Source organism: Callospermophilus lateralis, chromosome 6 (genome assembly GCF_048772815.1).
Source record: "Callospermophilus lateralis isolate mCalLat2 chromosome 6, mCalLat2.hap1, whole genome shotgun sequence".
In the NCBI taxonomy this organism is placed as follows: domain Eukaryota; kingdom Metazoa; phylum Chordata; class Mammalia; order Rodentia; family Sciuridae; genus Callospermophilus; species Callospermophilus lateralis.
Window position 1 is genome coordinate 119,237,589 of NC_135310.1, and position 23,139 is coordinate 119,260,727.

Genomic DNA, 23,139 nt, shown 5'->3' on the forward strand with positions numbered 1-23,139 from the left:
TAAGGACACAAAGGTTGGGGCAGATCGCCTGCCAAAGACAAAACCCTTAAGTTGGGTGAAGCCTGTGTCTCTTGATATATGAAATTTAGGGCTTTAAAGCTTTTAGAGTTTAAGATATAAAGTTATGTTCTGTGAAAAAGATCACAGAGTTAAAAAAAAAAAAAAAAGAAAGAAAGAAATCAGTTCATTTTTGGAGAAGACCTATTCATTTGGACCATGGCCTATGTAAAATATCTGCCTAGATCATTAAAAGGAGAATGAGTCAGGCTGCATCACTTATATATTTGAGCATCCATAATTACCAGTAAATAAGCAAATTCAGAGTTCTCATGGTCTTCCAAATGATGATTGTGCTGGTCAAGATTTCAATAATTCAAACAGAATTCTAGGCTATTCAAAAGTACATTCTAAAAGATAAATCTCACACAGATTCTCCCATCCAGGAAAATAATATGGAGATTTCTCCCCCATGCCCTGCCACCTTTTGATACATGTTACATTGTGAAAACAGAAATCCTGGTTACCCCATATTTCTTTAAGAGTCTTGTCCCTGTTCTTAGGCATTAGCAATTTCTAATCAGATTCCTGGTTAAAGAGGCAGCACAAAGCATTTATAGAGACCCAGTCCCAACTCAATATGCTCCACACTACTAGCTTTCTCCTTGTTAAAAAAAAAAAGGTGTTGTGGGGGAATAATAATAAAGCAAGACGCTATTTGCAGAAAAATGTGTAGGGACTTACCGTATGTACTTGTCCCAACTAGCAAAGTATCATTACTCAGAGGTAATAAGTGGGTGCAATTCTAGGGACAACTGGTTTGGACATGACAATAAGCATTTTATAAATGAGGGACCAAAAGAAATAAGGAGGGGCTGGTGTCGTGGCTCAATGGTAGAGCGCTCACCTAGCATGTGTGAGGTCCTGGGTTCGATCCTCATTACCACATAAAAATAAATAAACAGAATAAAGATATTCTGTCCTTTTACAGCTAAAAAAATAATTAAAAAGAAATGAGAAAATCTGTAGCTATTGTAGAAATCCTTCTATATCTCTAACTCAGATTTTTACATTTTTAAAAGGGCTTTCTTAATATAGTGTGTGTGTGTGTGTATGTGTGTGTGTGTGTGTGTGTATCTATCTGTCTATCTGTCTGTCTGTCACTGGGGAATAAACCCAGAAGCACCTTACCACTGAGCTACACCTCCAGCCTTTTTGTTTTTGAGATAGGGACTGGCTAAGTCGCCCAAGCAAGTCTTAAACCTGTGACCCTCTTGTGCCAGCCTAGCGAATCACTGGGATTACAGGAATGCATCACCACACCCGGCTGCTGAATTTATACATTTTCTGAAACTAAAGTCATCCTTTTGGTTCCATGTGTTTATTTTGAATAAAATAACTATCTTACTTATGGCACATGGCAATAGTGAGAAAATGATAATTCCAACTTCTAGGAATAAAATGATGAGACTTAGCTGATTTACATTAGTTGATTTTTAATAAGAATAATAGAATTCTGAATAAGCTATAAAGTAACTTTTAAAAATTATATTACATTTTTAATAAATACTCCACACTTGTATTCTATGAATGATAGGAAGTGTTAAAGGAGCAACTTAAAGAAGAAAGATCAAAGAAAGTACAATTTTCTTCTCACATATAAGGGAAAAAACTCTTAGTTGCCACATGGTAATATTTCTTTTGTAAAAAGGTTGACTTCTTTTCAAATGACCTCCTTTGATTTTCCTGTCTGCCCGTTCCACACACCTTCTCTTTCCTAATCCACTGTTCATGACTCAATTCATGTTTGTACTATGTAGAGTCTTTGTATGCTGTGAACAGGAAAATGCAAAAATAGAAATAAAATGAGGCAGAACCACCAAAGTTTGCAAACATGGCACAGTGTAGACAGTAGTGATTAGGGGACACTCAACATTTTGTATCAAAAGACATGTGGTTCATTCCTTTAATCCCAGCTCTTAGGGACACTGAGGCAGGAGGATCACAAGTTGGAGACCAGCCTGGGCAACTTAGCAAGACCTTTCTCAAAATAAAATCTTAAGGGCTGGGGTTGTGGCTCAGTGGTGGAGCACTTGCCTAGCAAGTGTGAGGTACTGGGTTCAATCTTCAGCATCACATAAAAATAAACAAATAAAATAAAGGTATTGTGTCCATTTACAACAACAAAAAAAATATTAAGAATAAAAAAATAAATAAAATTTTAAGAAAAGGCTGGGGACATTGCTGTGGTGGGGGCATGTCTATAATCCCCTCGACTTGGGAGGCTAAGGTTGGAGGATTCCAAGTTCCAAGACCAGCTTCAGTTACTTAGCATAGCTCCATGCAACTTAGTGAGACTCTATTTAAAAAAAAAAAAAAAATGGTGTGTTGGGGCACCTGGGGATGTGGCTCAGTGGTTAAGTGATGTTCAATCATTGGTACTACCTCCACCCCACCCCATCCCGCAAAATGAAAGGGGAAGATTGAGGATGCTGTTCAGAAGTAGAACACTCCTGGGTTCAATCCTCCCAAATAAGAAAAATAAAAAATAAAAAGAAGAAAGAAGAAAGAAAAAAAAGACAACACAAGTATACAAGCAGAAGGGAACTGTCCAGCTTATAGGAGTCATGAAAAAAATGTGTACGTTTTTACTTTCTATGTGGTATGGTTTATCGACACTTGGCCTGTCTGCTAGAGAGCTACATTAAAATTCTTTCAGTACTTTTAGGTGAGTTTAAAAGGTCATGTTCTAGATTAATGATACACATAATACAAACCTACCAACCAAAGAAATAATAAGATAATGAGAAAGTGGGCTGGGGTGTACGTAGCTCAGTGTTAGAGCCCTGACCTAGCATGCATGAGGCCCTGGGTTCACCCCAGAACCACAAAGAGGGGTGGGAGTGGGGGATAAGAGAGCACAGCCGTCTTTAAGCACACTCTGATTCACTTTGCCACAAACCCATGTTTCAGTGATGGGAGTAAACCCTCAACCCTCTACCTCAGAAGCTGTCAAGGGAAAATACTTCTTATCTATGCGGTCTTCCTCCTCTTCATCTGGTGGTGGCTTTGCTGGAGGCGGTGGACGTTCTCTCTACAGAAGAGAAAATAAATAATTCCTCTATTGCTTTCTTTAAGTATCCAACTTTCTGATTTACCTTTATTTTAGCTATTGGAATTGAAAAAGAATAATGTCAAGCACTCCCCCAAGAGACTAAAGTTGAGGTTTGGTTTCTGAACAGATGGAGAACCCTGCACACACATACACATTTCAATTAGTAAGCTCTGTGGTTTTTCATGTTTGTAGCAAAGATCATAAACACCTCTTTTGTACCCTAGACCACAGTGACAAGTACCAGCACTGGAAACTACTAACTGGCTTGATGGGAAATGCCCTACATAAAACTTCAATAAAGGGAAATCTGTGGCTCAGTTTTCAGTCTACTCTAAGAAGAGGAAACTCTAGATCAAAAGAATCAACTTGTAGGGGCTGGGGTTGTGGCTCAGTGGTAGAGTGCTGGCCTAGCATGGGCGGGGCCTGGGTCCGATCTTCAGCACCACATAAAAATAAAGGTATTGTGTTGTATCCATCTACACCTAAAAAATAAACATTAAACAAATATTTAAAAAAAGAATCGGGGGCTGGGGCTGTAGCTCAGTGGTAAAGTGCTTGCCTCGCATGTGTGAGGCACTGGGTTCGATCCTCAGCACCACATAAAAATAAATAAAGATACTGAATGTTCATCTACAACTAAATAAATATTAAAAAAAAAAAAAAGAATCAACTTGTAACGGTAGCACAAGCATGTAATTCCAGCAGCTTGGAAGACTAAGGCAGGAGGGTTGAGAGTTCAAAGCCAGCTTCAGCAAAAGCAAGGTGCTAAGCAACTCAGTGAGACCTTGTCTCTAAGTAAAATACAAAATAGGGCTGGGGGTGTGGCTCAGTGGTCGAATGCCTCTGAGTTCAATCCCCTGTAACCAAAAAGAAAAAAAAAAAAGAATCTACTGGTGAAATGGTCCTAAAACCAAGGTTATGAGAAAAGTAATCGAGGATAAAACATCAACTCCTATTCAAACTTCAATGTGATAATATTGGTCTATTGCCACTCACTAAAAGAAGTTCTAAATCAATCTTTGAGACACATGCCTGGAGCCCCAACTTCCTGTGAGACTGAGGCAAGAGGATCCCTTGAGCCCAGGAGCTTGATACCAGCCTGGGCGACACAGTGAGATCCCATCTCGAAACAAAACAAAAAAATCACTGATCTTTAGTCACCTCCTTCTTTAATGAATAGTCCATATCATCAGTGCATAAAGTCTATGTGACCTAAGCTCATTTTAAAAAGGACTATTTGTCAGTTGTCAGCCCTAAAGCAAGCTCGCCCCTTCCTTCCTTCCTTCCTTCCTTCCTTCCTTCCTTCCTCCCTCCCTCCCTCCCTCCCTTCCTTCCTTCCTTCCACCCACCCACCCACCAGGGATTGAACCCAGAGGCACTCTAAGCCACATCCCCAGCCCTTTTTCATAATTTATTTTTAGACAGGATCTCAATGAGTTGCCTAGGGCCTCACCAAATAGCTGAGTCTGGCTTTGAACTCACAATCCTGTGGCAGCCTCCCGAGCCACTGAGATTACAGGCATGTGCCACCATGCCCTGAGGCAAGCTTTTTCTTACAGGGTCATATAATAGACATATAGTACATAAGGAATGACAATATGTAAATGATCGAGTGTAGCTGTGTTCCAACAAAACTGTGTTTACAAAAATAGGCAGCTGGTGAGCTGCAGTTTTCCAACTCCTAACCTACAGCAAGAAACTCACTGAAGAGAGGACACTGGTCAGTCAGACAGATCATTGGTAGACAATTTTAAGACTACACAGATGATCCTGGTGAAGGAAACCCAAAGCTAAAAGCTGAAGAGAGATCTGTGACTGCTCTCATTGTAACTTCAGCACTGTTTATATTCCCAAGCTCTCGCTGTGCTTCACAGTCAGTGTTCCTACTGAAGGGAACGGGATCCTGAAACAGGGCGCACATTCCCTGGCTTGCATATTAGTTGGCTAAAACAATACTTCAAGAAAACCAGGGCAGAGGTCAATTTGAATGAAGTGAGATCCCCAAAGAAGTTGCAAAGAAAGTCACTTCTCACATTTCAGGAGCTCCCAGTGTTACCACTTTGCCATTCAGGAGCCCTCTGTTAACTCATGCTTCTCTGCTCAGTATTATACCTCAATGAATCAGGTATCCCACAGTCTCTGGAACCAGAAGATCTCCAATGGCAACATCTCCAGAACAGGTTTGTGTTTTAATGTCCAACAAAGCTATTTAGATCAAATTTCCCATGAAGTCCCATTTTCTCCACCCTTCTTTACTCTGAAAGCGCAGGAACAGGCCTGGTCCCAGTGCTAGCATGTAAGAAAACAGCTGAAGGATGCAGTCCCATATCCACACACTTACCCCCACCCCCACCACACACCAGTAAACCAAACTTGGGAAAAGCTGCTAAGGAAAACCAGAGGAAACATATTAGCAGAAAGGATTCAACCTAAAGGATCCAAGGCTAAAAAAGCCTGAAAAGAGTAATACAAAAGCCCTCTGAAGAGGGCTGGGGATGTGGCTCAAGTGGTGGCGCGCTCGCCTGGCATGCGTGCGGCCCGGGTTCGATCCTCAGCGCCACATACAGACAAGGATGTTGTGTCCGCCAAATACTAAAAAATAAATATTAAAATTCTCTCTCCTCTCTCTCACTCTTAAAAAAAAAAAAAAAAAAAAAAAAAGCCCTCTGAAGAAGATGTGATTATCAGGGACACTAGAGGGAAACAGAAGTGCCCATAAGCCTTTTTACCTTTTTCTAAGGTGAAAACGTTGGACCAGAAGCCTGGAAGTACAGAACTGATTTACATATATTATCCATTATGTTTACCAAGATGTACTCTTTGGCCACAGTTAATTAGCAAGGATCAGAAATATGGAAGAGCAACACCCTTCATATACAAGCAAAAATGGCAAAGCAGGCACCCCAAGAAGCAACAGTTTCTATTTAGCAAGACCAGGGGAGGCTGGGCTCCTACAGCAGGATGGAACAAAGGGCCTGGAGTAAATCAATCACAGAACTGGCTGCTTCTTGCAAAGGCTCCAGCTCCCCCTAATGGGGATCATCTGTAAGCACCATTTAAAGCAAGGTCGTCCATAGTTGGATTTGCTACATTCGTTTATTTGTGCCAAACAGTGAAAGAAGTGAAAAAACAAAAATAAACAAACAAAACAACTAGCTGTCCAAGAAGCACTCAGTAATGGTACTCAGAGGATGCATTTGCTTTCACTATTCACAAGTTTCATCACAGTCCTTGATAACACCCACTCGATGGGCTACACAGTCTAGCCAGCTCTCCAAGATCCACACTGAAATACTGGGATTGTTACAGGGAAAAGCAGAACATGGTAAGGAGTTCAACAAAAGAACACTCTAAGAAACAGGTCATTCTCAGAACACACCTGGAGAGACCAAGGACAGCCAAAGGAGAATAAAAATGGTTATATGCCAGATTCCAACCAAAAGGGAAAGGCCAGCCTCTACACAAGAAGAAATAACACCTGTCTGAAAACACTTCTGAAGGTGGGTCAGCAATGGCATCCTATTAAAGCAAGGCCAGCTTCGCCAGTGGGACAGTGACTCAGGTCCAGCATAACCCTGGAGGGAAGAGAGGGAGTCAGGAGTCTTAAGAACCATGTACAAGACTAGCAGTAAAAGCAAGTACTACAGAAAGAAGCACTGAGCCTGGAAGGCAGAGCTGGAGAATGGCACAGGCAGAGAGCTGTTCTCATCCTCACACTTTAGTGGCTAGAGATGTAGTAACTGGATAAAATAGAAATACCACAAACTAATAAATGCTATGCCTGATCAAACCTTGCTATGACCCTGCTAAATACAGACTCTGTCCAAATCAAATGGATAATTCCCTGGAGGCAAATGGAAGTGGACATGTACTCAGAGCGGACAGGGACTCATTTCATTGCATAACTCTGCTCTCCAGAGAACAAACAACATACAGCAAGCATCCCAGGCTACACAGGAATGAGCGGCTTTAGTTTGCTCTAGAAGTCAGTGAAATAATGGAAAGACTCAAACTGGTTATAATGAAATTGGAAAACCCAAATTCGACGTCACTGTGATCCATACAGTTTAAGCACACTGAGCAAGAGAGACGTGGCAGAGCCTGAGGAGTAGTGCAAGTGGGATCCAGGCCTCTGAAATGCAAGTGGTCACGAGGCCTCACCCTGCCTCTTCCCAGGGCCCCTCAGCAGCATGCACAGCCCCCAGAAGGCTCAGGCCTGGGGCCACGTACAGGCCTCACTCCAGCGGTTCTTGCTCCCGCTGCCTCGGTCTCCTTGTTCACCGAGTCCCGGTCAGATGACCGCCCGCTGGCCATGCTGTCTAGTGAATGGCAGGAAACAGCGTTGTACAGCGCCTCGTAGGGACCCTCCTCTTCAGTATTTGGGTCAAAATCGATGATCAGTTCAGTTACTGCTTTTTCCACATCACCTGGAAAGGAGGGTGGGGACACAAGAGTCAATAAGAGGGGGCACAATCAAGGGCTCCAACTGCTATGGTGACCAAAGCCTCTGTAGCCATCTGAACTTGACAAACACTAGCCCCAAGAAGGAAAATGATCACTTTGCTCCAGGGACAGGAATAAATACAGAATTTCAGCTGCTCTTTATATCCTGTGATCTGAACAGATTTTTCTCTAATTCAATATGAAAGGGCTGGGGGTGCAGCTCAGCAGTAGCAAGTGCTTGCCTAGCGTGCACACAGCCCTGGAATCCATCCCCTGGCCACCAAAAAGGAAAAGATAAAGAGATAAGGAAAGCCCCTCGACATCCATAAGGCATCCTTTCCAAAACTTTTATGAAATCCCCAAATGTCTCAATACTACGAGGACATAAACTTAACCAAAAAAAGAGAGCAAAGTATAACTGAAAACTGAAGCAAATCCTTTAAATTCTTTTTTTTTAAAGAAAGAGTGAGAGAGAGGGAGAGAGAGAAAATTTTAATATTTATTTTTTAGTATTTGGCGGACACAACATCTTTGTCTGTATGTGGTGCTGAGAATCGAACCCGGGCCGCACGCATGCCAGGCGAGCGCACTACCGCTTGAGCCACATCCCCAGCCCCCCTTTAAATTCTTTAGGAAGAGCCTTCATGTGCTCAGGCAAACCAGAGGACAGCAGAGCCTTTCTGAAAGGGAGGTGGCGTGCAGCTGGGAGACCCCTGGCTAGACAAACACCAACCACAACCCCAGGACACTGGCAGGATCTGTGGCTACAAAACTATTGACTGTGGAAACTGTCTCTGGGTGGACTGTAAATAGTCAAAACTATAAATGTAAACCCTTGAAAGCTAAGAGCTTACTGAGTGACTGATCTCATTACTAGCAGATTAGGAGGTCAAGGAAAACGAGTGCAAGGAAATGAAGACTGCACAACTGAGACGGCTGGAGGGACGCTGCTAACCCTCTGCCCTGGAGCGGGAAAAGGATCCACTCTGCTCTCTCTGGAAGGACCCTTTCCCTTTTTCATTTTGAGATCTGTTCCATTTCTCTAGCCTTCATTATTACCATCTGTATTGGGGGAAAGTAGTCGGTCACTTTTGTTGTTGTTGTTGTTTTTAAATTTTATTTTTTAGTTGTAGATGGACATACCTTGATTTTATTTATTTTTATGTGCTGCTAAGGATCGAACCCAGGGCCTCACACATGTTGGGCAAGCGTTCTACCACTGGGCCACCACCCTAGACTCAATCTTTCTTTGTCATTCATCACACCAAGGCCCCCAAAAGCTACTCAATAATCTGAAAAGAGATCCTGGCTAATGAAGAACAGGCCGGACTGCAGCCCACACCTAATGACCAAATGACATATTACCAAAATCTGCTATGTACACATCTACCAACCAGAATACACCTATGAAAAAAAACACTATGGGTCAACTATGCACAAAGCACAAAAGTATGTTAGAAAAAGGTTTCACCGAGATCTGAATTCATCTTGGGATGATCCTGCCAACTACACATCCCAGAGCTGACTGCAAAAGCAGAGAAAAAACACAGTAGGAAAGAAGCCCACGGCCAAAGACCTACGCTGAAGTCCAACAAACCTTCACACAGTAGTTGGAAAAAACGAACTGAACATGAACTTATTAAGTACTCACAACCCCCTGAAATTATTTTTTGAATTGAGATTTTTCCACTCTGCCCAAGAACATTCAACTCTTTTGAGGCTGAGAGTCCCTTTCCTGTCAGAGAAGAGTCTCCTCACCCTGAGACTTTGGTGCTACGGAGTCCGCGATGGAGAGGAGAGCTGGCTGGGGCGTGGAGATTTTCTCTATGTCTTTTGTACTTCTCTTTCCAGTCATGTGATCTACATGGAAAGATTTTTTAAAGGGAAGAAGAAACTGCACCAAATACAAGTGCCTCAGTCTGGTTAGTATTTCCCCAGTCACCCCAACAGTGACATGGACAATACCTTCAATAAGTGCCGCTATCTGCTGGCTCTTCTGAGAAGGCAGTTCCCGCACAGTGTCTAGGGCAGTCAGTCCATGGTTATCTTTTATGTTGACATCAATTCCTAGAAAGGCAGAGCAGGTGGACCAGGCAAGTGAGCATTTATTTTAAGTCAGCCTCACAGAAGGTCAAATTCCAGGACACCTCCAGCTCCCAAGCAGCACACCCAATATTTTTCATCTGAAGCTATTTAGTAACTGAGGACTGGTCCACACACTTCTACCCAATCCGCAGAGACACAACACACTGGGTTCAAATGCAGCCAGCAAAACCGCCCTCTGAGGAGCCTAGGGACAAACAATCCCATCCCTGGCATGCTGTGTAGACAAGAGCGCTGCCGACCTCTCACCTGCAGCCAGCAGGATTTGTACCACATCGGTCTTGCCAAACAAAGCAGCCTCATGCAAAGCACTGCCCATCTCCGTCTGGAAAGCAAATGAGAGCGCAGAGCAGGATGTCATCAGGGCAGTTTGGGGTGGCTTCACATGACAAATGGGACATAGATAAGAAGGGACAGGAAAATAAACTACACACAGCCCTCTGTCATTATCTTTCCAACTTTTTTGGTATGGGTTCCAAAACCACCAGCTTGATCCATACATCAAAGCCACCGGGCCCACCAGAGGCCACGTGTGAGGAATCATCACTCCTGGAGCCACCATCAAACAACCCAACTCGTTCTTCCCAGTGGAAGGAATCATGAGAAGAGAAGTGAGAGGGAAGTAAAATGCGTTCACTTCAAACATGGATAAGTCAATGCTGAGCCTAAGGAACCATTCGTCCCAGTGGGGAAGGCTGACAGGGAGGGCGGTGCCCGGTCCCCTGGAGCCTCCACTGAGGAGACTCTGAAGGACAAGGGGGCAGGGGGAATACACGTGTAGGAAGATAATGAGACTTTTCAGTTTTGAGGGCACGCCCATTAGCATGTCTTTTCAGGGTTCAATATGTCATCCCCTGAAAAGAAATAAAAAAATAACCATCTTACTCCAAGAGCTCATTTGTCTCTAAAGTTTCACACTGAAACGAGTCAACAAATGGAAGCATCCGAAACGTGATGGAAAACAGCTAAACAAGAACCCCCCCCAGCAGCATGGTACTTATGCCTTTTCTGTCTAAGTCCCTGGTGCCTGGGTGGCGCACCGCCCTGCTACCTGGTAGTTGCTGTCCATGCCAGCATCCAGGAGGACCTGGACCACAGCCCTGTGGCCATTCCTTGCTGCAAGGTGCAGCGGGGTGTGCTTCTTAGTGTTGCAACTCAAGAGGTTGGGGTGCGCGTTGAGGAGCATCTTCACCACCTCCAGCCGCCCGTAGAGCGCTGCCAGGTCCAGAGGGGTCTCGAATTTGTTGTTTCGCATGGTGGGGTCTGTGAGCTCCTCCAAGAGCACCTTCACCACCTCCGTGTGGCCATACTGTGCTGCACAGTGCAGGGCCGTCTCGTTGTCATTGTTCTGAGGGTTAACAAGCACATCGTGTCAGAAAGGGGGCAGGTTGGCATCTGGCTGGGGGAAACACACATAAAACCACTGAAATTTAAATGAGAAAAATAGCAGCAATATTTGGCAACTAATAAGGCATTCTCCACCATAAACAAGCCTGGCTGCTCCCATCAGCCACATCTTCCCCCAGTTCCTGCAAGAGGGGAACAGATATCCCCCAAACATTTGCAGATTCTTGTGTACTGTGAAGGGTGTATCTCCAGGAAGGCAGGAGAGTGAATGAGGGAAGGTGGCAGGCATTTGTAGAAGTCCTGGCACGCATGCTAATCATATCACTGCCATTGTTTCATTTTAACTTCAACTGGTTTTACAAGAATTTCTACTTGTTCAACCCGTGGTTCTGATTCTGTATTTGTCAACCATCCACAGTCTTTCACACAAGCTTTACAAAAAGAAATTGTCATCTGTGTAACTTCTTGCATGCAAATCAATCAGCCAAAAATGAAAATAATAGAGCAGAGCACAAACATCACTCTCAAGGTTATCAGCCGACAGCCATATCCAGGAGAGGGACGCCTTGGCTTGGTTGCAGAGGAACGCGGGACCCTGACACCGCACCGCTTCTATTCCCGGAACCTGCACCCATCAATGCATGCAGTATCTACTTCATTAAAACAGCCGCCAGCACAGGGAAGAATTTCTTATGTAAGAAAAATACAATCAGATGCTGGAATGTTTAGCATGAGAGGTGCAAAATATTCAAATGCGATGGTGCTGTCAATTCAAATTCACAGCCCATGGACCTCTAACTCAAGTTTGTTTCAAACTAAACATAAAGTCTGGAATTAAAATGGGAGAAGTTTGTGCTTTCTCAACCATCAGAAGCAAAATGTTAGTTATTCCAATTATCAGGTTTGGGGATTTTTTTGTTCCTTTGTTTGCAGTGCTAGAGAAGAACCCAGGGTATTGTGAATGCTAGGAAAACACTTTACCACTGAGCTACCTCCCCCAGCCCACCGACTACATTATTTTTTTAACAATATTAATTATGTGCAATTACAGTGGAAATAATTTCCATGATTTCTCTTTTTTGAGAAGCATTAATGAAAATAATTCTCCCACAGTATTTTCAGATTCCCAAATTTATCCAGGAGGCCACTTTTGGAAAACAAATATTAAGAGGAGGCTTGGCCAACAAGTTAATATTGTGCACCTTTCAGTGGTTCAAACAGTAACAATTAAATATATCTACAATTGCTTTAATTCTAATGATGAAATTAAAAGTGACAGATTAGGAGTTACCCAAACATGCATGCAATTCCATCTGCTTTTGATCTGGCATTAAACTGCATCATTTTTCACATCTACACAAAGTAAACCAGAAAGATCCAGAGCTGCTGGGAGCAAGGCCCCAGAAGGTCAGAATGGCAGCAAAGAAAATTATAAAAATGAAATAAGGACAGAAAAGGTCGTAGCAGGGACACATGCGAAGGTAAATGCACACAAATAAATAGAGAATGCGGAGGGAGCAGCACTGATCTCAATCAGCTCAGGGAGAGCAGATGCGGAGGAAGTAGAGCTTCCCTGGCCGCAGAGCGCACACAGCCCATCAGCAATGTCTCCTATGACACATAGGGCCCCACAAGCGAATTCCACACCAACCTAGGTGTCCGAAGGAAGGGGAGACAGTGGGCAGAAAGCAAATGCTGTGCCAAACAAATCAATGGGAACACCTGTTTGGAAAGCCAACTTCCTATTAGGCTATGGCATGAGTTAGTTCCCCGAGCAGAACCAGGGCTGTTGCTTTGCTTTCTCCTGATGAAAACACAGCTACATCATCAATTCACAGGAGCTTTCTGTCAAGTGATGGTGGAGCACAGCTGGCAACCCAAAGAAGTTTAAGAGGATTCTCTGGGTTTAAATCTCAAGATTAGCATGACATCGAGGGCCAAGAAGTCAGCTTACTCTCATTAAAACTCCAATTTAGAAAAGCTTCTGTTTACTCTGAAGCAAATGGTAGTGTCTCTTTTATTTTCAAGTTATCTCCCAACATCTAGAATAATTTGTCCTTGATTTTGTAAAATGGATGACATTAGGGTCTGAAGAAATATAAAATCCAGATTATACAACAACAACAACAAAATATCAAGGCTGGGAGCAAAGCTTGTAGAGCCCATGCTCAGCATGCATGAGGGCTGGGGTTCAATCTCCACCCCGCCCCTTCCAGAAACAAAGGAAGAAAAAAGAATGAAAAGTCTATTGTATTTATTTTTTTTCTTTTTTGCCAAAATAATGGCAACTATCACAAAGCTAGTTGGCTACAGGCAAAATCTTGTTGGATGCCTGGAGCAGTGGTGCACACCTATGATCCCAGCTACTAGGGAGTCTTGAGGCAGGAGGCAGCCTGGGCAATTTGGGGAGACCCTGTCTCAAAATAAAAAAGTTGGGGGGACTGGGGGAAAAAAAGGTCTTTAGAAAAATCTTGATCACTACTGGCAAATTTCCTGCCTCATGTTAAAAGGTCTAACCACATCTCTGCGGAAAGTTATGCTCATATTCACAGCGTAGGAGGCACCTCAGCATGTCTCAGCCTTGCCAGATCTGGCCTGGTAATTATAATTCTCTCGGGTTCACATCTGTGGTGACCACATCTCTCTACCACTGAACACACGCCATCACAACAGGCTCTTACTTCGGTTTCCACTTTGAGCTTGACCACTCTTGGTTAAGAAATCACAAAGTGCTGACTCATGGACCCATAAGAAAGGGAGGGATTCCAAGGGGAGGAAAAGACTGCTAATCATCTGGATTCCTTCCCTTTCACACCTTCCAAATAACAATATGGGATCTCACAATACCTTGAGAGTTCCCAACTACTATGAGTGTGGACTGGGGGAGGGGAGTGGGGTGAAATACTCCAATGTTCTCTGAAGCCTTTTGCACAAACTCTCCATTCCATCCCGCCTTAAGACTCGCTTTCATTTCTCCTTGCAGTGGTCAGTGACCCTAAGAGAAAAGAGGTCTCTGTGCAAACTCTTTCCATCTTAAGACACCAATCACAATCTATTATATATATTCAAAAACAACAAGCAGCAGAAAGCTTATACAGAAGAACTCCCATAGCCTTTCTCTCTTGGAACTATGTGAGGACTATCACCTCCCAGTGATTACAGCCCACTGTTGACAGAAACCTATGTTAAGGACACCTGGGCTACAGTTCTCTGTGGCAAGGACAATATAGGCTCTAGAAATATCGTAATTGGAAAAAACACTGGGTCTACTGAGTTTGAGAAGACAGAGAAAACAGGATAACTGAGTCCATCATTCAAAGAAAAAGAAAAGTTGGACTTAGTCTTAATACTTAATTCTCTTTTTCTTAATCACTCTGTAAACTCTGGAAAGCAGAACTCTAACCAAAAGATGGAAGGTTTAGGAAAACAGATGCCAAACAAGAAACAAAAAAAATCAGTGGAATCCAAGAGGAGGCTGTTGGGCAGTAATGACTTGTGTTTATCACTAAGAAAAACAAACATATGAGTAAATAAAATAAAGAACAGATGGCTGACCTTTCAGACGACAAAGGAAGATGATCCTTGCTCAGGGTGGAAAGTTGGCCTAAATCAGAAGTTCTCAAACCAGCTTCCTTTTGGATTACCAGGGGCTTAAAAACAACTAATAGCTGGTCTAATATCAGACTTGCCAAGAAAGCACCTCAGAGAGGAAGGCCCAGGAAACCAATGTTAAAAAAAAACTTCCCAATCTGGCAGGCATCAGCCTAAGCACTCAGTCTTCATCATCAAGAATGAGACAAGGGCTGGGGCTGGGGCTCAGTGGCAGAGCGCCTGCCTAGCATGTGTGAGGCACTGGATTCGATCCTTAGCACCACCTATAAATGAACAAATAAAATAAAGGCATGCTGTCCATCTACAACTACAAAAAAAAAAAATAAAATAAATACTAAAAAAAAAAAATAAATAAAAGAATAAGAAAACAGAGATCATGTGCCTTGTGACAGAATGAACAAAAAATGATATAATGTCACTTTTGTGGCATTTCTGCCAAAAATGTATGGCATGCAATCATGAGGAAATATCGAACAAACCTAAACTGAAGAACAGTTTACAAAACAACTGGCCTGTGCTCTTACAAAAGGTCATTGTTACAAAAGTAAAGAAAGGCTGAGGAACTGTTCCATATCACGTATGATCATGGATTGGATCCTGACCCAGAAAAAGAAAACCTCTAAAGCATATTATCGGATGCCGGGCACAGTGACACAAACCTATAATCCCAGAGACTCAGGAGGCTGAGCCAGGAGGATCACAAGTTCAAACCTAGCCTCAGCAACTTAGCAAGACCCCACCTCAAAATGAGAAATAGAAAGGACTGGGGATGCAGCTTAGTGGTAAAGCACCCCTGGGTTCCGTACCACTGGGGATTAAGGGGAGGACATTACATTACTGAGACAACTGGCAAAATGTGAATGTGGATCCTAGATAATAATATTGTATCAATTTTGAATTTTCTGAATATGATAATTATATCATGGTTTTATAAATGGATATCCTTGCTTTTTAGAGACTAAGGTTGAAGAACTAATCGAATAATTTAGGATCAAAGAGTCATAATGCTATGACTTCATCTTGACTAGTTCATCTTGACTCAGGAGGCTGAGCCAGGAGGATCACAAGTTCAAGCATAGCCTCAGCAACTTAGCAAGACCTGTGTGTGTGTGTGTGTACAGGAAAAGCAAATGAGACAAAGTGTTAACAATCTGAGTAACAAGAATATATGCAGTTCACTGCATTATTATTATTAGAACCTCTTTTAAGTTGAAATTTTTTTTTTTTTTTAAAAAGTTGTTTAAAAGCTTCGCAGGTGATTCTGATGCACTCAGACAAGCTCAGGAGCGTTTGGAGACAATCAGTCTAAAAAAAAAAACTCAAGTCCCTTCCAGCTCTGACACTATGAATTATCTTTAAGTGAACAGAAAAATAGGCATGTTGCTCACTTTATGATGGCCAGACTGAGTTAAAATTGTTTCAACAGAGGGGTTAGTGAACACTTTTGTTGTGTTGCAGTGGGGATTGAACCCAGGGGTGCTATACCATTGAGTTACACCAGTAACTTTTTTTTTTTTTAGTTGTTAACAGACTTTTATTTTATTAATTTGTATGTGGTGCTGAGAATCAAACCAAGTGCCTCACACATGCTAGGCAAGCATGCTACCACTGAACCACAACCCCAGCCCCTACACCAGTAACTTTTTTGAGATGCTGAGACTGGCATTGAATTTCTAATCCTCCTGTCTCAGCCTCGGGAGTCACTGGGATGACAGGTGAGTGCCACCTTGCTCAGTGGAAATGAACAATTTTCATAGTTCCACCTTAGCTATGCATGATTCACATAAGCACTGGTTTATACTGACTTACTGAAAAAGGAGAGGCCCCTAATGTTAAAAAGGAACATCAAAGCTCTTGAAAACCACATCTGTTCCCCAAAAGGCACCTAAGACTTCTAATTTTTTACCAGTGCTAGATAGGATTTAGCATTCAAATTTAACTTAGTAAATCAATTCCTCGACACAAACCAAGTCAATAAAAGCCACTGAGGACAAAACCTAGTGAGGCTGGCAAGGCTCCACGGGACCTCCATCCTCCAACAACCCAGCACCTCCCTCCCCTCACCGCCAGGTGCATCATTTGGCCTGTCAGAGTAGATGGAAGGGTTTCAAAAGAAGTATGTTTTTATTACATTTAAACTAGTTTTCCTTGAGATGTGCAAAACCAAAGGATAGGAAAACATACCTCTGAGAACCAAAGTTATAGCGTTTAATCAAAGCTTCATACGCTAAATGAACCACTGCAGGAAATAACAACCTCAAGGTCCCTTCCCACAAAACAGAATCCTGACTAATGGAGCAATGGAGCAACGTTTCACTAAACATCATCTACTAGCCACAAAGATTCCAAAATGCCCTTTCAAAAATACTACTATAATCACACAGATTTTGAAAAATGAGGATTTTAAATATCATTAGTTGCTGATATTTTTACTTTAATGTGTTTTACTATTACTTATTAAAATTCTGAAACAATCCAGCAAGGTAAATAGGTGGTAATGACCCATTTTACAGAAAAGGAAACTGAGGCACAAATTAAGCAATTTGTTCAAGCTAACAAAACCAAAAAGTAGCCACCTAGAACCTATTCAGGTTTGACAGGAAAGCCTGGGACCTGTGAGTTCTCTGTTGCTGTGTGCCATCCACAAAACAGCTGAAGTATAGAATCTGCCTGTTTGATAAGAATTTACTAAAAAGACCAAATTAAAAAAAAAAAAAAAGATTTTAAAGAATGGGCCAAAACAGGGCCAATGTGTTCTACCACCTCAAATCAAAAGGCTTTTCCACCATTAAGGCCCAACAGCTAATGAAAATCTCCTCCAAGGCCCTCCCAGGTCATTTTTTGGGGAGCTGCTACATTTGGACTTTCTCAAAGAAAAGCATGAAATCTCTGCCTTGAGTCTGTAAACATCAGAAGTACCTTGTGTCTCTTCCCCACGGCAGCTGTATTCAGAGCAACTAAACAGTAGCTAAGGCAGATAATGTAGCACCTCAACCAAACTCCAGATTGTTGTCAAAAAGTAAACAATTTCAATCAAACCTCGGGTAGAAAGGCAGCAGGGGAAGGCCCTGGGTGCTGAGGCTGGGCCAATCAAAACCAGGCCTATTAGGCCACTACCTGTGCCCACCACCAGGCAAGCGCCCTGCTTGGTCCTGCAACACAGTTTCCTGTGTCAGAGCCCTTCATGGGTCAAGAGTGACAAGCAGAAAGTGAAGTTAATGGCTAGAGAGATTGGCCTGAACATCTAAGAGAAACACAAACTCCAGGAAATGAGAAGAAAGCGGCAAGCAACAGCTTTTAAAAGAATAAGCTGGAGTCACCTGTGTCTTTCCCCTACACTTCCACCCCAGCTACTGAAATCTGAAGGAAAATCAGATTCCACTTCAAAAAATACATAGAAGGCAGACCAAAATAAGAATCTTAATTCCAAGAAATATAATTTAATTGTTTATCCATCTTTATTCGAAAGTAAGTTAATTTGACTGCATTTTCTTTTTTGAATTTAAATGATTTAGAAATCACAATAGTAAATTAAGTATATAATGTGATCCCTTCTATCTCTTTATTCCTACCATTTCAGATGTTCTCCACCTTTCCAGAATTAGCATTAGTTGTAAAAATAAAATCAAAACCTACTGCAGCTGCATTTTCCTATTCTCAGACAAGCCAAAAGCAGATGGGCTGAAGCAGATGACAGTCAGGGGGACAAAGAGGAGCCTGAGTGGACAAGAGTGGAAGCCAGAGAGCGCCATGGAGGGGGTACCGAGTGGAGAAATGATGCAGAGAAATCCTGGCAGCAAAGTACACACCTTGGCATTGATATAAGGGTCAAAGGGGCCGTACTTTTTGAGTTCTTTGATCTCAAGAGCATTCTACAAAAAGGAGAGGAAAAAGAAAGTGTAATGATAAAATGGATGAAATATATCAAAGCAATACAGAGTCCCACAGGGGCCCAACACTAGAACTCAGGTGTGCCCTCTGGATGTGTCACAAGGAAGTTAATGGGGAAGACAATCTCTAAGGCACCTCACTCATTACCCCCCTTTTATCCAAGCATCCAAATGGAACCACATTAATGGTTTTTAAATAAATCAATGTAGTTCTTGTAACTAACTAGATCCATTAGGTTCTTCAAGCTACTTGAAGACATCTTGCCCAGTCCCTGCCCCACCCACCTGCCTGCCAGATACTCAGAGCACTAGGCTGGTGTCCCACCCACCAAGGAGTACTCTAGGCAGGAGGTGGCCGTGAGCAGGACAAGCTAGCAGACTGAAGTGGCTCAAACTTCAAGCAGCTGTGCTCCAAGGCGAAAGTGGGCAAAGACAGGATTAGAAATGGGTGATGCCAATTGCTTAGATGAGAAGGACTTTAATGGGTGGCCAGATTTTTCAACATCGAAGAATATTAGTTATAAGCAAGCTTTATTTTTTTAAAAATATTTTTTAGTTGTCAATGGATCTTTATTTTATTTATTTATTTATATGTGGTGCCGAGAATCAAACCCAGTGCCTCACACAAGCTAGGCAAGTGCTCTACCACTGAGTCACAGCCCCAGTCCCATAGGCAAGCTTCTTCACATATCTCCTCCAGTAAATAGAAATCATCCTTGCAGTCAGGAGGAGTAAAATCACACTTAGATTCTAAAGAGGCAATTCTAAAGAGATGCTTCTCATTCCAAATGTTATGGACAAACATTCTCACTGATGATCTTAAGTGTCTGCTGCTTACCTATCCAGAAAATACATCCCCAGGTCAGGGAGAAAAGCTGATTAACAGCTACATACACACGATCTCCAAACTGACATATTTGGGAACTCTCATTTTTTAAGGCTTCAGAGAAAAGCTGCCCTTCTCTGAATAAAGTCAAGATCTTAACAGTTCACTGAGAATCTTCATGGGTCCTGTTAAAAGATGGACTCGCCAGAGTGATTTCCTATTTTTTGAGGAGAAACCTTGTTTTAATCCTACAGGTAATTTAACAATTTTCTTTCAACAAAGTCATTAGGAAAACAATCCTAAACTTACTGAGAGAGAGAAACATCACCCTCATTCAAGCAACAATAAAAGCACCTGCTATGGTGCAGGGCAGAACACAGGACAGCCACCTCCCCTCAGACGGGCGGGCATATACCTCTGCACCGAACCCGGGAGCAGGGCTCATGAGAGGCTTCTCTCAAACCTATGTAAGTCAAGTAGGATTTTCCCAAAGGAAAAAATATAAAAAGAAGTGTATTGTGGGAATGCTTAAATTCAGGGCCATTGTTAGGCCTTTCTTATTTTCTAAGAACAGTCTCTGCCTTTCCGAAGTATGCTCACTCTTATTTAACATCAGAGGACATCATGGAAATGCTCTTCATTCTGCTGAATCATCTCTAACTTCTGTTCATTGTGAGTTCATATTTCAGCACTAACACAAGTACTTCCACTTCTGCATGTTCTGATGTGGGTACAATGACAACATGGGTCACACAGTACTGGGGAACACTGGGAAAGCCACACTGCCATGTCAAAAGCATTAAGCACAATTTACAATTAATTAGGCCTATCAGTTTGAAACTGACTCCATGCAATTTTGAAGGATTCCATTATTTCATCTTTGTAATATTCCAAATCTGTATGAGCCAAATGTATATGAAATGCATCCTCATAGTACAGCACTTCCCTGACCCACCAGGACATGGAGAAATGGCAAGGGGGAAGTCGTGTTTAGGGTTTGGAAGAGCTGGCTCCCTGAGATCTGCACTCTGGAGCTGAGGTGGGGTGGCCGAATTCTGGTCATAGCTAAATGGAGGGAGGAAAGCCTCCTTCTTCCGACCTGTTCATTGACTCTGGTGTGTGAAGGCCCTTGATGGATGAGCAACCGCACTATCTGGGCATCTCCTTTCCAGGCTGCCAAGTGCAGAGGGTAACAGCCTTTAGAGTCAGCCACATTGGTCAGTGCATCGTTCCTCAGAAGAACTTCCACCACATCCCTAGAAGGCAAAAATCAGTCATGAGCTGCAGAACCCAGCAGTCTTTCCTGCTACCAGATCTTTACCTCTGTACAGTACAAAGCCCTTTCATAGGTCTTGGCCCCTCTCACTTCCTGAGCTAATTTCCAGGCTTTTCCTCTTATTCCATGAGCCCCTGGTACACCTGCTAAGTGGCTGACCCATCTGAAGCTATGCTGTGCTAATTCACGGCCTCCCCATTAGGGATCTCTTGATAATCCACCTATTTTCCTCTACTTTGAAAATATCTGGATTTCTTGTCTAAACCTTGCAATATTTCCTGGTTTGTGATGTTTAAATAGCATTCAAGGATAGAATTTACGGAAAAATAGTCAAGCAAGACAAATACCATTATTCACTGCATTACTCAGATTATTTAGTGATTTGGGAGCTGAAAATGGGCAGGTAAACCAGAATTAAAGTTGATTCCAACATAGCCAGACACACATGGTATCATTTGAAAGCTCCAGAAAGAAGGCCTTGGCTTTCTTCTTGGTGACACCAGTAATTAAACAGACCCAAGTGTATAATTAGCCCCATGCACATGAGATCAAAGAAAATCCTCCCTGTAAATAAAAACAACATCTGGAGATGAACTTGGCTAACAGGCTACAGTTCTCAGAATTCAAGATTCACTTTCATTTAGGTTATCCCATTATTTACATATTTACAGGGAAGAGATCTCTACAGTTTTTTTTTTTTTTTTTTAGTTTTAAGAGGATTACAGAAAAGACAGTGATCACATTTGATATATTTTAGACAAGTTTAAAGCTAAAGAAAACAACCATGATCTCTTTTTGGCACACTGGAGTCAATCAGGCTGGGCCAACTATTGGACAAATGACATGGAATACTGTAAGGTGGTGAGGGCCTGCTCCTTGCTCAGAAAAATCTAAAATAAGGGGCAGTGGTGTGGTTTAGTAGTAAAGTGTCTCATCTATGAGGTCCTGGGTTCACTAGCCAGGAGTAAAGAAACAAAATGTGAAAAGGGAGAAAAGAAAAGTTTACAGTAGTTACAATATTCCCTCCTCATAAAAACTTAACTACTGCTCATCTTCAAACTTCTTTAACAACCTCTATCCTGTTAACACCTTCTATTCTTATTTTCATTCTAGGGCATCCGGGCAAACACATTCACTGTGCCCTACAACCAGGTCTGCCCCTTTGTAGGGGTACTACACCTTCCTCACCTGAAGCACAGAACCCAACCCTTTAAGCCTCTGCCTTCTCTCTCAGAGTTCCTCCCAAAGCATGCCTTCTCCAGAAGTCTTTTCATGCAAATGCCACCCAATTCCTAACAACCTCTCCTGTAGTTTATCTATATAATTTTTTGCCCTTAAAAATAGTTTTGGGGGGCAGAGACTGTGGCTCAGTGGTAGCGCACTTTCCTGGCATGTGTGAGGCACTGGGTTCAACTCTTAGTACCATGTGTAAATAAATAAAATAAAGGTCTATCAACAACTAAAAAAAACATTTTAAAAAAATATGGGGCTGAGGTTGTGGCTCAGCAGTTGAGTGCCTGCCTCGCATCTGTGAGGCACTGGGTTCAATCCGCAGCACCTCATAAAAATAAACAAAATAAAGGCATTTGTTCATCTACAACTAAAAAAAAAAAAAAAAAAATGGTTCTTGGGGGCTGAGGTTGCGGCTCAGTGGTAAAGTGCTTGCCTACACATGTGAGACACTGGGTTTGATCCTCAGTACCGCATAAAAATAAATAAATAAAGGTATTGTGTCCATTTACAACTATAATAATAATAATAATAAGGTTCTTGGGGTCTGGGGGTTTTAGCTCAGTGGTAGAGTGCTTGCCTAGCATGTGTGAGGCACTGGGTTCCACTCTCAGCAAAAAGAAGGAAAGAAGGGAGGGAGGGAGGAAAAGAAAAGAAAAGAAAGAAAGAAAGAGAGGGAAGGAGAGAGAAAGACAGAGAGAGAGAGAGAGAGAGAGAGAGAGAGAAAGAAAGAAAGAAAGAAAGAAAGGTGTTGTGTCTATTTAATACTAAAAGTATTTTTTTAAAATGGTTCTTGGGGCTGGGGTTGTGGCTCAGCAGTAGAGCGCTCATCTAGCACATGCAAGGTCCTGGGTTCGATCCTCCGCACCACATAAAAATAAATAAAATAAAGATTAAAAAAATTGTTCTTGGGTTGGTGGTATAACTCAGTGATTGAGTACTTGCCTAGCATGTGTGAGATTCTAGTTTCAATTTCTAGTACTGTCAAAAAAAAAAAAGGCAGCTCTTGTTGTCTATGAAGCTGATTTATGAGGGAAAGAATGACAGAGTAAATGACAAAGTACTCACAACAGAAGACAAGTTTCCCATGACCACTCAATCTGTTTTCAGTTTATCAAGGGGTCACCTAAGAGATTCCAGCCCCTTTATGATTTGGCTGCCCCAAATTTGATCTTCATATTTACATCATTGTGAGACACTAGAACATTCCAGAGGGGAAAAGGACAAGCACAGGAAAAAGTAAAACTGAGTCCTTGGCTAAAGCTTTCAGGGGTGGGGGGCAGGAGAGGATGTTTAAATT

The 23,139-nt window shown here is 42.3% G+C and overlaps 1 protein-coding gene across 11 annotated transcripts in view; it reads right to left on the bottom strand.

The window, feature by feature from the left end:
- Anks1a (ankyrin repeat and sterile alpha motif domain containing 1A) overlaps positions 1–23,139 on the bottom strand; it is a 182,306-nt gene that overhangs the window by 84,384 nt on the left and 74,783 nt on the right. For 5 of the 11 annotated variants that reach the window (XM_076858861.1, XM_076858860.1, XM_076858869.1 and 2 more), the window contains exons 3-10: positions 20,433–20,589; positions 18,427–18,489; positions 10,710–11,006; positions 9,908–9,983; positions 9,521–9,622; positions 9,314–9,415; positions 7,343–7,539; positions 2,999–3,091 (exon numbers count right to left, since the gene is read on the bottom strand). In XM_076858861.1, the coding sequence (XP_076714976.1) occupies positions 2,999–3,091; positions 7,343–7,539; positions 9,314–9,415; positions 9,521–9,622; positions 9,908–9,983; positions 10,710–11,006; positions 18,427–18,489; positions 20,433–20,589 (1,087 nt within the window). The remainder of the gene's footprint in view (positions 1–2,998; positions 3,092–7,342; positions 7,540–9,313; positions 9,416–9,520; positions 9,623–9,907; positions 9,984–10,709; positions 11,007–18,426; positions 18,490–20,432; positions 20,590–23,139) is intronic. The other 6 variants (XM_076858864.1, XM_076858870.1, XM_076858863.1 and 3 more) reach the window with 3 other exon arrangements.